At 33.6% G+C, this 13,667-nt stretch overlaps 1 protein-coding gene and 1 long non-coding RNA gene across 4 annotated transcripts in view; one reads left to right on the top strand and one right to left on the bottom strand.

Moving 5' to 3' along the window:
- LOC128172215 (PE-PGRS family protein PE_PGRS16-like) overlaps positions 1 to 4,253 on the bottom strand; it is a 41,374-nt gene extending 37,121 nt beyond the window's left edge. For 2 of the 3 annotated variants that reach the window (XM_052837999.1, XM_052838001.1), the window contains exons 1-2: positions 4,008 to 4,231; positions 3,794 to 3,811 (exon numbers count right to left, since the gene is read on the bottom strand). In XM_052837999.1, coding sequence (XP_052693959.1) covers positions 3,794 to 3,811; positions 4,008 to 4,038 — 49 coding nt within the window. In that variant the 5' untranslated portion in view covers positions 4,039 to 4,231. Of the gene's footprint in view, positions 1 to 3,793; positions 3,812 to 4,007 lie in introns of all 3 variants that reach the window. The other variant, XM_052837998.1, reaches the window with a different exon arrangement.
- Positions 4,254 to 9,118: 4,865 nt separating this feature from the next.
- Positions 9,119 to 10,981, top strand: LOC128172240 (uncharacterized). Its single transcript, XR_008242217.1, has 3 exons — positions 9,119 to 9,266; positions 10,409 to 10,555; positions 10,812 to 10,981. It is a non-coding gene; the product is annotated as an uncharacterized LOC128172240 (long non-coding RNA).
- Positions 10,982 to 13,667: the final 2,686 nt, after the last annotated feature.

Raw genomic sequence — 13,667 nt, 5'->3', positions numbered from 1 at the left:
AAATAAAACTGTCTGCGTGGTTATCTTCAAATCAATTGACCACGAATGGTACTAAATCGGTCGGTACGTTCTTTGCTTTTACAACCCATAAAATTTATTTTTAACTTCGACCTCGACCATTGGCCTTTTGACAGACAATAAATAACCATTACCATCATTTGCCACTACTTCCCACCCCATCCTGCTTTTAACCATTAGTCCTCTAAAGACTTGCAAGGGGGAGGGGGTCGTAGAATTGTAGATCGCGTAATTTTGTCTACTTTGTTAGCTCCACTGTGTAATATTTAAACACTCGGAAAAAAACTATTTTATGTATGATGTTCGCGGTTGTGTATGAAGTCGCATGATTATTACTGGTTTAAAAAAATACATACTATTTGTACTTCATTTGCCTACGAAATAAAGGGAAATAAATGTCCCTTGTTCCCATCGTCAATGAGGTGAACTTCTGTCTTATGCTGAAGCTCAAAAGAACAATATTAGAAACTGCAAAATATTTAAATATACTTTTTCAATCTAGCTCTAAGAACCATGAGGATCGCTCTGTTGAATGGTTTATTGTTTGTTTGTTTGTTTTTTTTTTTTTTTTGTTTTTTTTTTTTTTTAATTTAAACAAATTTTCTTATTGCATGTAACAAGTAGTTGAATTTGTTTTTATCAAGGAATAAAGTACGAGTTTTCGCAAATGTTGCAGAAAAACCTCCGAGGTCAAGAAATGTTGTTTTGAAACATAAATATATGTTTCAAACAACATTTCGAGACCGAGGAGGTTATCCTGCAACATTTACGATAACAATAACTTTATTTCTATTTTACTAACAGCCCAGTATTTTAACAGATCGTTTCTTCTATAGAGAGACGATCGAGGTCATTTTAACGGCTGTTCCGCGTAACCCCAACGGTTTTGTTATCAATGTTTACCTGTGTATCGATCAAAGGAATCACATGCAGACGACATAATTTTTCTTTGAATTCTTTATACTCTTCGCTTATTTATGAAATATCTTTGAATCATATTCCATATTTTAAGGGCAATTTAATACGATTATTATCACTACACGTTATATAATTTATGTAAAAACACGCAGTGAGGATGCGCTGGGGTGGTCCTAGGAACAGCCGCATTGATCTCTTAAAAATAGATATTTGAGGCAATACACATTGTTTTGATTGGAACTTACACGTGAAATTGACATGGTTTTAAAACTTTTTACGGTTTGAAGTTGTACTTTCATGATCGGTACGAGAGAAATAGGTATTTCTGATCCGATAATTTACTGACGACCTTCGTGGAATATTGGAGATTGTTATACTTTCATGTTAAATACTGAAATCTGATTGGTTTAGACGCAATTCATAATCCGTTCTATTACCCTCAGCGTTAGCAACGCACTTAGCAACGGGTAACATTAAAAATTGTTACATGCGCGAAAATTATGTGCGTACGGTTAGCCGTAGAATTCACGTTATTCCTTTGTAAAAGCAGGTAAGTTTTCTTAAAAATTAAGACATTCAGTATAACAAAATAAATAGTGCCTATTTGGTAGGATAACAGTTGAAATTGACACCCCTCGAAAACCATTGTCAACCTCCGCTTCGCGTCGGTTGACAATGGTTTTCTCGGGGTGTCAATTTCAACTGTTACCCTCCCAAACAGGCACTATTTATAGAATAATGTCCGCGGCTTCTCTTTGATCTCGGCAATAACTATATTAGAATGTGTCATAAACGTTGTTCTGAAGTGAACTTTGATTGAAAAAGCGAAATAAAAAGTTCTCTAGAGAGCCATGGATACGAGCGACAAAAGAAACTTATGATAAACTCTTATCAATATTTTGTTAATATGAAAGTTTCCCTTGATGCCTTCTTGCATACGTTAGATAGGCACTTGGGATTCTCTTTTTGGTTACATCATATTGAAGCGGCAAAGTGGGCGCAAATCTAAGCGAGTGAGAGTGTACTAACACATAATTGTAGCTATATATTTATAAATGTGGATAAGGTTCCCCCGGGGCCAGGCATCACCTCGGTATCATAAAAATCTCGCCGGACGTCACATTTTACGAGAAGTCATAAAAACGCTTGACAAGATGTGAACGCATGTTGAATTGAAGGAAATAAATCTTGTTTTCAAACGTCTTACTTAACTTGATTTACAGACATAAATCGTTGAATATGATCCTGCAATAGAATAGTACATTGAATTCCTTACATGACCATTTTGTTAATTAAAAAAGCATTTTATTCTTACATTACACAGTAGGTAAGGATTAAGACTTTTGATATCTATAGATATATTTCCTCTGTTGTGTAAATAATTATGTTTTTTTAATTATAAGAAATGAAAAAGAGAGTAAAATATAGGATAAAGTCAAGGTAAAATGAAAGGAAAAAAATGAACGAAATGATAAGAGTTCAGAAGATAAAAATAATTCTTTTATGATTGTCACTTGCGGAACAAAGTTAGGATTTCAAACCCTGCGAATGCCATTATTCCTGTACATCTATCGCCATCTGTCAGAAAATGAGCCATTTCTCTGTCAGATCGGGCGGGTTAGTTTTAAGGCTGGTTAGCGCCATCACGATCTAGTCCGTACGTCAAGTTCATGCCTTCATACGCATGTGAACCTCCGTTTATATTCTCATTTATCTTTGCTTTTTAATTTTTTTGCCATCAATTTCGACTCATAGAAAAACATTTTTTTATCTACTACAATCATTTTTTTCACATGTGAGCGTTTTAATGTTGTTTTTTTTATTATTATTTTAGTATGTTTTTTTTCCTATTTCGCCATGACACAATTATATGTCTTCAATTTAGTATAAACTAAAGAATATATATTAATCAGAGATTTTAAAACATTTTAAGAAACTCCATTCTTTAAATCCAGATAACATTAATGTTTAACAGTTTACGTAGAGACAGACTTAGAGGTAACAATGGACCTATTTACGGGTCATCACTAAGTTCAACGGCATTGCTCGCATTATATACTGAGCGGACGCAAGCCATAAACAAGACTTTGACAAGTAGAATTGACACCGATCTTGTGCTTCTGTTCTTTTCTTATGCACACAAGGGCAATGTTTTGTCGCCATGATAAATGGCTTCTCCTAAAATAAGCCGCAGGCCGGCTGAACAACACTGCCGCGCGTTCATTGTGACGTAACGGCGCATTGTGATGCAGTAAACATTCACCTTAATGGGACAGTGTTGTGTTGCAAGGAAACGATCGACGTAGCTGCAAGTTTCTATTATTACGTCAGCCCATTTATGTTCTCAATCAATCGGTCTTTGGAGAATATTTTTATTTCTTGTAATAAATTGATTGATGAAAAACAAAACTATGATTTTAAACACTCGTCTTTTTTTTTTAAAAGGGGAGGGGGGAGCGTGCCGTTCAAAACTTTTTATTTGGGAAACATTGATTAAGTGACATATTGATCCGTTTAAATGTGTATCTTGCGGGCAATTTACCTATATGTGTTTTTTTTGTTAAAACACGTGTTCTTTGAAAGCAACTTACTTGTTTTTGATATGCCTTCACTTTACTTATTTTGGGATACTAATTAAGTAACTAAAATTGATTTCACTGCTACTTCTAAAAAGTCAAATTTTGACATACTTGTTTTTTTAATTTATGATTAAATAGAGCTGTTAACTTAATGAATGAGTAGACGATGAGTGAAAATGTTAATACAGTAATTATAGCATGCAAGATTATGAATTAAAAATGATTTTCCTATCATTAATAACTTATGAAATGAGATAATTATAAAAAAAAAAACTTACCTATATTTAAACAGCACACTGAAACAGAAATAAATTAATAAATGAATACATTAATATGTATTTCTTTTTGATTCTTTTTTTTTTTTGTTGTGATATAACGTCTCATTTAACGGCTAAATTTTACAGAAATTCTGTTGAGTTTTGAAATTCATGACAACCCTTTTTTTTTGATCGTCAATAATTATACTCCTTCAAAATAAAAAAAAAAACTTACCTGCTACTGCTAATAATAACAGATTCCTCATCTTATATTGGTATAAAGTGACACTAAACAGCACAGTTTGTAAAATATATGTTAAAAAATAAAATAAACTAAAAATACGAAAAAAAAAATAATAATCCAAAGTCGGTACGGCTAAAAGCCGTGAAAGTGTCGAAAAATCGCCTTCACTGCGAGCTGCGTTAAGGCCGATCCGTCTCCCTTAATGTTGTGTCCGAAAGTAACGGTGGCTTGGTCTGAGGCGTTAGACAGGGGTGCCCACTCTCCCCACTCCGCTTCTCGTTAACTTGAAACCGGATGATGGCTGAACGGCTCACATAATGTTTTTAACTTACTTTGATCCTTTCACTTTTATAGATTTGTGTTGTAAAAGTGTTAAAAAAAAAATATTGTGGAAAAAAAAAAATTTATTTCAGATATGGTTCTGAAATACGAAAAGGATGCATCCGCGACTCAACTTCGATGGAGACAAACAGCACGGACAAGGCCGAAGTTATGCTTAGTTTTGAGGGAAAATATAAAAAATGGGGGAATTATTATGACGTATTTGCAAACAATCAGCGAATGATTTATTATTTAGAATCTGGGAAGATTTACGTTGATGCGTTTCCGTTATAATATAGAAGGCTCCAACTTAGTGGAATTAGTAATCGGGGCTCTTAGAGGGTATCTTTACATTTCGAATTCAGTAAGCTGTCTTTAACACGACAAACAGTTGATTAAATCAAGCTATACAAAGCATGTTTAAGATATTTCAATGAAAATCTAAATATTTGTTTTCAAATAACGTGATAACAAGGTTATTTTTATAACAATTTAACAAGTCTTCTTCTCAATTTTGCAATGCAAAAATCAAAACCATATTTTTTTAAAGTCATTATGAACATGATTGATGTTCTTGTGAAAGAAATGCGATATATACCAACATATGAAAATGTGTCGATCAAATTTAACCTTACATTTCTCCTTTGGGGTGCCCCTTTCTTATGCAGATTAGACATGTCGGTGTCGTTATGTGACCATGAACAAGGGTTTTGTGAGAACATAAACGTCAATTAGCGAGGGGAGAAAATGACCACTTTCATTTAGACAGCCCACGACTTCGTCTATAAATAGCCCACCGACAAAAACTGCGCCTGACCCCCTGATTAATAAAATCTAAAAAGAAAAAAAAAGCAGAAAAAATATTACCAGTCTGATAGCTGTATTTTTAAGAAATTGCGTCAAGAAGAGGTGCGTTATAGAAATCTACATGTGTTTTCCATCAAGAATAATGGCAATTGATGACCAGTAAACTCAGACTATGCATGGCTGGTTATGTTGTTAATTAAACAAAATACTTGTTGTGGAGGAGATTGGGGTTGCATTTTGATACATATTTTGTGTATTTTCATTTCTTTACTTATGTGGTGTATTTTCATTTCTTTACTTATGTGGTGTATTTTGGTAGATATTTTGTGTATCTTCATTTCTTTACTTATGTGGTGTATTTTCATTTCTTTACTTATGTGGCGTATTTTGGTAGATATTTTGTGTATTTTCATTTCTTTACTTATGTGGTGTAATTTCATTTCTTTACTTATGTGGTGTATTTTGAAAGTATCGTTAGGGGGACTGGATGGTCCACAAATTAGCCATCAGACCTACCTTAAACTTTAGGCCCATAAACTATTTGTTAGGAAAGTAAAAAATGCAAATATGTTAGCTTAAAAACTGACCATTTTCCCATATCTTTAAACAAAGATCTTCATTTAAGGAGGTAAATATAGTGAAAACACGACCCCGACCATATAGCCCCCTTAAAGCCAACAAATTTAATGAAGAGCCATGTAAACTCACATTGTGTACGTTCTTCTTCTTTTTTAATCACAACAAGTACGTTTTATAAACAAATATGAAAAAAAAATAGTATTCCACAGTGTGTACACGTAAAACTGCGAACAAGTTTGATTTAGGTCGAATTATCCATCCGACCTCTATCTTAGTCCCAGTTTAAATCTCAATCTTTTAAACTACTGTATACAGAAAATACTCGCCTCCGGATTTTTTTCCCTTTTGCCCTAGTTTTCGGCGGGCGAATTCAAGACTAGGTGAATTGTAAAAAGACAGAGTTATCTCTTAAAACACGACTGTGTCCGGGCGAATTTAAGATGGGGCGAAACCGTTTACAAGTGTACAAAGGAGAGAGAGAGAGAGAGAGAGAGAGAGAGAGAGAGAGAGAGAGAGAGAGAGAGAGAGAGAGAGAGAGAGAGAGAGAGAGAGAGAGATTAACATGACCGTTTTGTTGTTTTTCTCATTAAGTGAGACATTCTTGCTATGATGGAGAGGAATGATGCCGATTGCTGAAATAAATAATTGAACAAAAATACATTTCTTGCAGGAAATTATTAATCATGGGAAATTCGCAATTCCAAAGTCACTCGGCATACCTTGCACGATTTTTCAACATTATCATCCGGGTTCCTTTCACGCTGATTGCAAAATCCCCATATACGTATCGAAACCTGAAGTGTTTGAGGGGTGTTTCAAAACAGAAAAATTGACTTTTTTAATTGGGTGAATGTAGCATTGATTCTACATGTAAGTTATTTATGAATATCAGAAGCAGAAACTTGGGACAGAGTATAGCAATATCCCTTCTTTACATCTGTAATATCTGCAGTGATGAAATTTAAAACAAACTATAAATGAAATCCTGTGCAAACCTGGGGAATAACATTTTACACATTTTTCGGTTTTGCGTTTATGTACTCATTTATTTAAGAAATGTACTCAATGTCTACCCAAGTTATACGAGTATAACCCGGGTTACGCTTTATATAGTTTTGTGCTTTAAAATCCACGAGGCGTTAAAAGGTCAGACCCGGGTTATACGAGTATAACTTGAGTAAATATCGAGTTCATTTTTTGAAATTTAATTTTCTGTAGTTTACTGTACAATTTCGAGTGCGTTTTACTTTTAAAATTATATAATAATTTATTCAAAATTCAAACGTAACGTCAAGCGGATTAGTACATTTTTGACGTTGGTGCATTGTGACGTGCAAACCAGGTTATACAAATTTAACTTATTTTTTTTTTATCCAATTAAATCAGTTTTACAGCCAAACTTTAAAAAAATTGAAAATATTTTCATTTTGTGCTCTATCTATTTTCAAATTATCGCGATCGATCGAGCGATATCTACGAAATGCATTTGAGGTAGAAAAAAAAAAAAAGTATGTGGACTTACAAGGTTTGATTTTTTTGTATTCTGCTAGGGAGCGCCTTTTTTAAATACGTGCACATATTTAAGTAATGAATTTAATATTTATTTGTTTTATACGATATAAAATGGTATGGGGCAGTTTACGCTTTTTAAACCGCGAAGATTAAGGAAAATTAAATTGATTATTGTTAATGTGCAACAGTACTTAAGATAAAGGCGTCCACGATTTTCTGTAGGTTGCTGAAGGTTCCAACTGATGTGGCAACGCACTTTGAAAAAATTACGCACTTTGAACTATTTTTTTTCAAAATAATTCAAATTTAAAAAAAAAAAAAAAGAAATTCAAAATTTTTCAAAAAAATTCAAAATTTTTGGCCAAAATTAACGCACTTTGAGAAAAAGTTTGCGTTTTAACAAACCGATGATAAACTAGTTGAGTTTGATGGTGTAAACTTCCAAATAATTTCCAAAATAAAAAGAGGGAATCATATTTAGTGGATGGAGTAAGTTACATGTCTCAGTCAATAAAATCCTTTTAATAAAACGAAATGTCGTTTCGATCAGCCGTCAGCCATTTTGTGATGATGTGTTATTCCACCTTAAATGAGAAAAGCGAAAGCATTAAATTATACACATTGTGAAGAATTCTGATGGATTAAAAACAAAAGAGATATATTTTTTAAGATACTATAATCTGTCCAAAGATATCATCAATTCACATTTTGATTAATTACTTGATATTCATAATTATCTCAATCGATGCTCATTCAAACATGTGGCAAATTTCCAAGATTTCTTAACTCAGGTTTCAATACACGGCAAAAATAACTATGATGTCTATGGGGTTTAGCATTGCAATAGACCCGGATGATAACGTTTAAAAATTTTGCAAGAAAATTCGAGTGAAGATGTCAACATTTCCCCTTATAAATCTCCATAAAAAAAATCTCTTTTCATTCCTATGATTTTTTTTACCGAATGAAAAATGAAAATGTGTGAATGGAGTTATAATTAAAATGTTTTACCTTTAATCCATTACAATTACACTTCTTTCACAAGTACATTGTGTGATTTTTTTTTATATAGAAAGCGGCTAAATGTACTGCATATATATATTTTTGGACAGATGTCATGTTGTAAATTTTGAATTTACCGGGTGGCAGTAAATACAAATTTTACAACATGACACAGACTAGAGTACTTGGTCAATGTCATGTCAAAATCACCGATTTAAGGCATCATACGCTGAACTTTTCACTCCGTGTGTAGGTAATAAAGAGAACGGACTAGATACAATCTAAATTTGAAAGGTCAGACGTCATTATCGCGTTCATAACAGATCTATACTAATTCTAATCACAGGCACGTAGCATCGGGGGGTGCGGGGGGGGGGGGGGGCTGGCCTCCCACTCTTTCTCAAAGCAACTTTTTTTTTAATTTACATATAAAAAATTGAATTACCATGGACTTGCCGCCCCCCCCCCCCCCACTTTTTGGGGATTATGTAAAAAATTGGTATGAATTTAAGGAATTTAGAAGTGAAATTGAAGTAGTATATAGATATACTACACAGCCCCCGATCCCCCCCCCCCCCCCCCCCCCACCACGGATTAGGATTTTGAAGATTTTGTAAAATTTAAAATTCCAATTTTTATTTTTTTTGGATGAGTCTACCCCCCCCCCCTCCCCAACTTTTAAAAACGATGCTTCGGGCCTGAATCACCAAAGCTAATAAACAACAGATGGTAATCGGTGTAACCTTTAAATTATAATTAGCTCGTTCAAGTTAAAGCACTTGAATTTGTTAATTTGTTCGTCAAATTCAAATTAAACAAAACTGGTCGACGGAATTTTAGAGGATTTTGTGGAGAATCATGACCACTTTATTACCGGTGATCGAATGCGCTTGGAGTTTGCGTCTCGATATAAATTCTAAACGCAACTGCGCGCGTCCATTTGGCTACACAACATGTACGTGTACAGACCGCCAGCAATGAAGTTCTTCTTTCTCCTTGCCTGTTTCTTCATCCCGTTTGCAAGTTCGTGTAAGTACCGTCAGTGTGTAAGTACCGTCAGTGTGTAAGTACCGTCAGTGTGTAAGTACCGTCAGCGTGTAAGTACCGTCAGTGTGTAAGTACCGTCAGTGTGTAAGTACCGTCAGTGTGTAAGTACCGTCAGTGTGTATGTACCGTCAGTGTGTAAGTACCGTCAGTGTGTAAGTACCGTCAGTGTGTAAGTACCGTCAGTGTGTATGGTTATTTATAGAATGAATTCTACAGCTGGTATATCTGTTACATTTAAAGTGTAAAATCAAAGATTCCTAAACTTATCTATTGTAACAGTTATAGATAGGTTTAGAAATCTTTGATATTTAACTTTTAATGTAACATATCTACTCATATATAATGATATAAATATGGCACTCATGTTTACACTGTTAAGAACGCTGGACCGTGGTGGCCATATTTAAAGCTATATGTACCTCCCACAGACTAAGAGCCAACTAAAAAAGTTGATGGAAAATGTTCAAAATTTCATAGAGATCTATGGTCAAGACCATTTTTTGCATTGATTTCCTTCATAAAAAGAATATATTTATAAAGATATATTGGAAAATTACTTTCTTAATTTAAAAATGGTTTACGGTAAAAAAAAATAAATATCATAGTTATTTTTAGGTAAGTATATTTGATGGACTAGATGGATCTAATGTCTATGTAAGAAACTTACATGACTACGATATCTAGATATCTAGATATCTAGCATAAATCAAATTGTAACGGAATTTAAACTGTATCAGTGGTAAGGTATAGATAAAACCATTGTACCTGACGTACCCCGCACAAAAGTATTCGATACTTTAGTTGTAAAACTTAAAAAAGATTCAATATTAGAAAAGATGATTGATACATCTATTATTATAACAAAAATGTCGGAAAAGATAAATTAACATGTGATAATTCAAATTATCAAATATATCCATCGAAAATTAAAAGTCATGAACCAATATGAAATGAGAAAAAATTAGCTTTAGAAAATGCTTATAAGATTTAAAGTTTGAAAAAGTAATAAAACACACACTAAAACTAAGAAATTGTGGCTTTGGATTTTTCCATGCGGGGCTATTGTTTTTACATCGATGAAGCACGATTCTGAATCTGTTAGCCTCTTTTTGATCATCTAATAGATTCCCTCCGGTCATCCAATGAGTGTCCCACCCCCACACAAAGCGGATTGGATGAGTGTTCCAAACCTCGGAAACCTTGTTGCTATCTGGGGACACGCTTTGACCACAACGGATGCTTTTTGGGATGTTATTCCTCCTGCCTTACTGGTGAGAGAGAGAGAGAGAGAGAGAGAGAGAGAGAGAGAGAGAGAGAGAGAGAGAGAGAAATGAGAGTGTGAGAGAGAGAGATTATTCTTTCAAAACTTTATGATTACATAGTTTTTTAATTGTCAGCTCTCTATAATCTCCAGCTATCTCTGTCCGTCTCTCTCTCTCTCTCTCTCTCTCTCTCTCTCTCTCTCTCTCTCTCTCTCTCTCTCCCCCCCCCCCCCCTTATGCTTACTGGGTTATTATTTTATTCCAGACGTAGACCCCGCTACCTGTAACTCTTGCGCTGACCCAAATATCAGGAACTGTCTCCTGAAGCCCCCCGGATGTCAAATAATGACCCACGACTTCATGGGGTTTAATTCCGTCCACGGGTGCTTCCAAGAATGCTCTGTAACATGTTAGTGGCCAAATAAAGAAAGGAATCAGAATCAAGGTTGTTTGTCTTATAACTTTAAGGTATCCATTATATCATATCATATATATCATATCATATATATCATAACATAGCATATCATATCAAATATCATATCATATCATACCATATCATATCAAATATCATATTAATTATATCATATTTAAATGTATCTCCCCATACATTAAACAGCCTATTGATAGAAATTTAGAGGCCTGTGGTTTAGGGGGGAGGGGGGGGGGGGGGGGAAGACAGATGGAGGTTTGCTCAATACAGTGGTTACAACGCACTTTGTAAAATTACGCACTTTGATAAAAATCCTCAAAGTGCGTTAATTTTGGGACCAAGTCAACGCACTTTAAAAAAAAATGGGTTTTTTTCAGAGTGCCTATTTTAAAATTTATAAAAATGTAATGTTTGTCGATATGATTCTAAATAATCGTTGTTTATTACTTATATTTGCATCATTTTAGTCGCAAATACCTTGTATTAGCCTAGACCTTTACATTTAGCTATTACATCAAAAGTAAACATTCGGACTGTAATGTATCTTTTTAATTCACATAGATTTGTTAACAGAATCAATGATATGTTATAACAGTAACTCCTTTGAAATGTTATCAAAAACATGTTTTAATATTAAATACGTCAATTTTAATGGAGTTGGAGAAAAACACATGATGTATCGTAACGTAGCTCGCGGGTTTGCTGACGTCACAATAGGAATCGACGTTAAGAGTCGACCATCATAGTAAACTCATACATGCTTTTTTTAAAATGACAAATGAGATATTTAGAAGCTTAAAAGGAAATATATCAAAAAGCTTAAATGCAGTTTATTACTGTTTATACAAACATTTATAATATCAAGTGCTGAAAATTTAAAGATGTCACATACTTTGTCACATTTTGTTCTATAAAGTAAGAGTGTGCGTTGGAACTCTTCCATTTAAAATCATGTTTTAAATAGACAAGTAAATTAATTGAACCGTATGCATTAAAATCGAGGTGGTTTTTTTTTTTAAATTATGACTTCCGTAATTTTAACTACCGATCAATTTTTAAAAAATTCTTTTGGCTTATACGATTACAAACTTATTATGTCAGTAGTTGCCTGGCACTTTTGTTTTGGCATTGATTGACTCAGAATTTCATAAAAATAATAGCAATTTTCTGTATCTTTACAGCCTTACATAAATTGCATTTGTGCATTTGATAACATTCACAATAATGTCTAATTAGTATTTACAAGTTCTAAAATGTGTTAATCAGCTAGTCTTGTCAATAAATGCATTTCAATTTTTGGGTTCTCAGACGTAAGGAAGTGATGACGTCGGGCTAACGTCGTAATGAAAATATAAGGTTTTGAGAAATCTTTTAAATCTTTAAAGTTTTTTTGCAAAAAATTGGCCGAGAACACATACTGATTATTTTTTATGAATCGATTCATAATTATCTCCTCTGTTATTGTGTTGAGTATAATTAATTTCCTCTGAATCGTTTAAAAGTTTGGAGTATGGTTTTGTAATGCGTTTCTCGAGTAAGATGTGCATTTTACTATATATTTCATTGAAATGGCGTTGCTTGACTTTATCAATGACACTGTATTTGAAACACGATAACATTATTACCGCGCAGACTAATCTCAAATAAATTTTAGAAATAAAACTCTGAAACCTATGGTCAATAACCTGTAATCCAAAGGCGTAGGGTCGTCGCTGGAAATCTGACCTTCGTCGATCACTTCCATGCGACGCTTCTTCGAATAAACTTGTATAAATTATTTAAAGTATATTAATTATTTTCTTCTACTTTGGATTACAGCCACTACAGATATGTCACTGATCTACGTCAGTAGAGCTGAAAGAGCAGACATAGTCACACCAAGCGTGTGTTATTCCAGAACTATTTTCCCCATTATACATGTAGTACACGTTAATCAAATAGAAGTGAAAAACAGACGTGTCACAAGCCAAAAATACATATTTTATTAACATTCGAACAAATTCTGTTTTATTGTTCTCAGTGGGGGATACGTAACACCTTGTACTCACCTGTCGTTGGGGGGGGGGGTATATTGCGTTAATTGATAATCATTTTTGTACATGTACACCCTATTCTCTTTTTACTTCTTTTTTTTAAATCCTCATAATTTAAAGAGGTTCGATCCTCTGATTTTGGGTAGCCATTTTGTGTCACCTCTAGTCTGGAAATTCTGTGTCATATATGAATTTTACTTGTAAATTCCTTTTTTAAAAATGCCAAATAAACTATATTGAATAAAATATTGAAGGAAAAATTCCATATTTAGAGAGTGTAGTAAGGGACTATATTTTGTGGCGGAAGGTTTTTAAGAAGAAAATGAACATTTTTCATAACTCAGTTGTTTTAGAGTACCGTCATTTTGGCTTTCTTGTTTTCCGTGCAGACCAAATTTTCATATAGTTTTTGCATTGGGATATCGTCGTGTTGTTTCAAAAAACATATTTCAACAATATTTCAATATTTCTATCGACATGTATTGGCATGTATAAGTGATATTTCATAAAAGTAAAGAAAAAATCAACTCCAATTTCCCCCTAAAATTAGCTTATTTCATGCCATATCTCAAAATTTACATTATAGACCCATACTCTTGTTTTTATTTTCTGAATATTTAAGTTTCTTTTGACAAGTCTGTCAGCATTTGAGAACAAG

The sequence above is a fragment of the Crassostrea angulata genome, chromosome 2 (genome assembly GCF_025612915.1).
Source record: "Crassostrea angulata isolate pt1a10 chromosome 2, ASM2561291v2, whole genome shotgun sequence".
In the NCBI taxonomy this organism is placed as follows: domain Eukaryota; kingdom Metazoa; phylum Mollusca; class Bivalvia; order Ostreida; family Ostreidae; genus Magallana; species Magallana angulata.
This window is presented reverse-complemented; position numbering and strand designations above follow the sequence as displayed.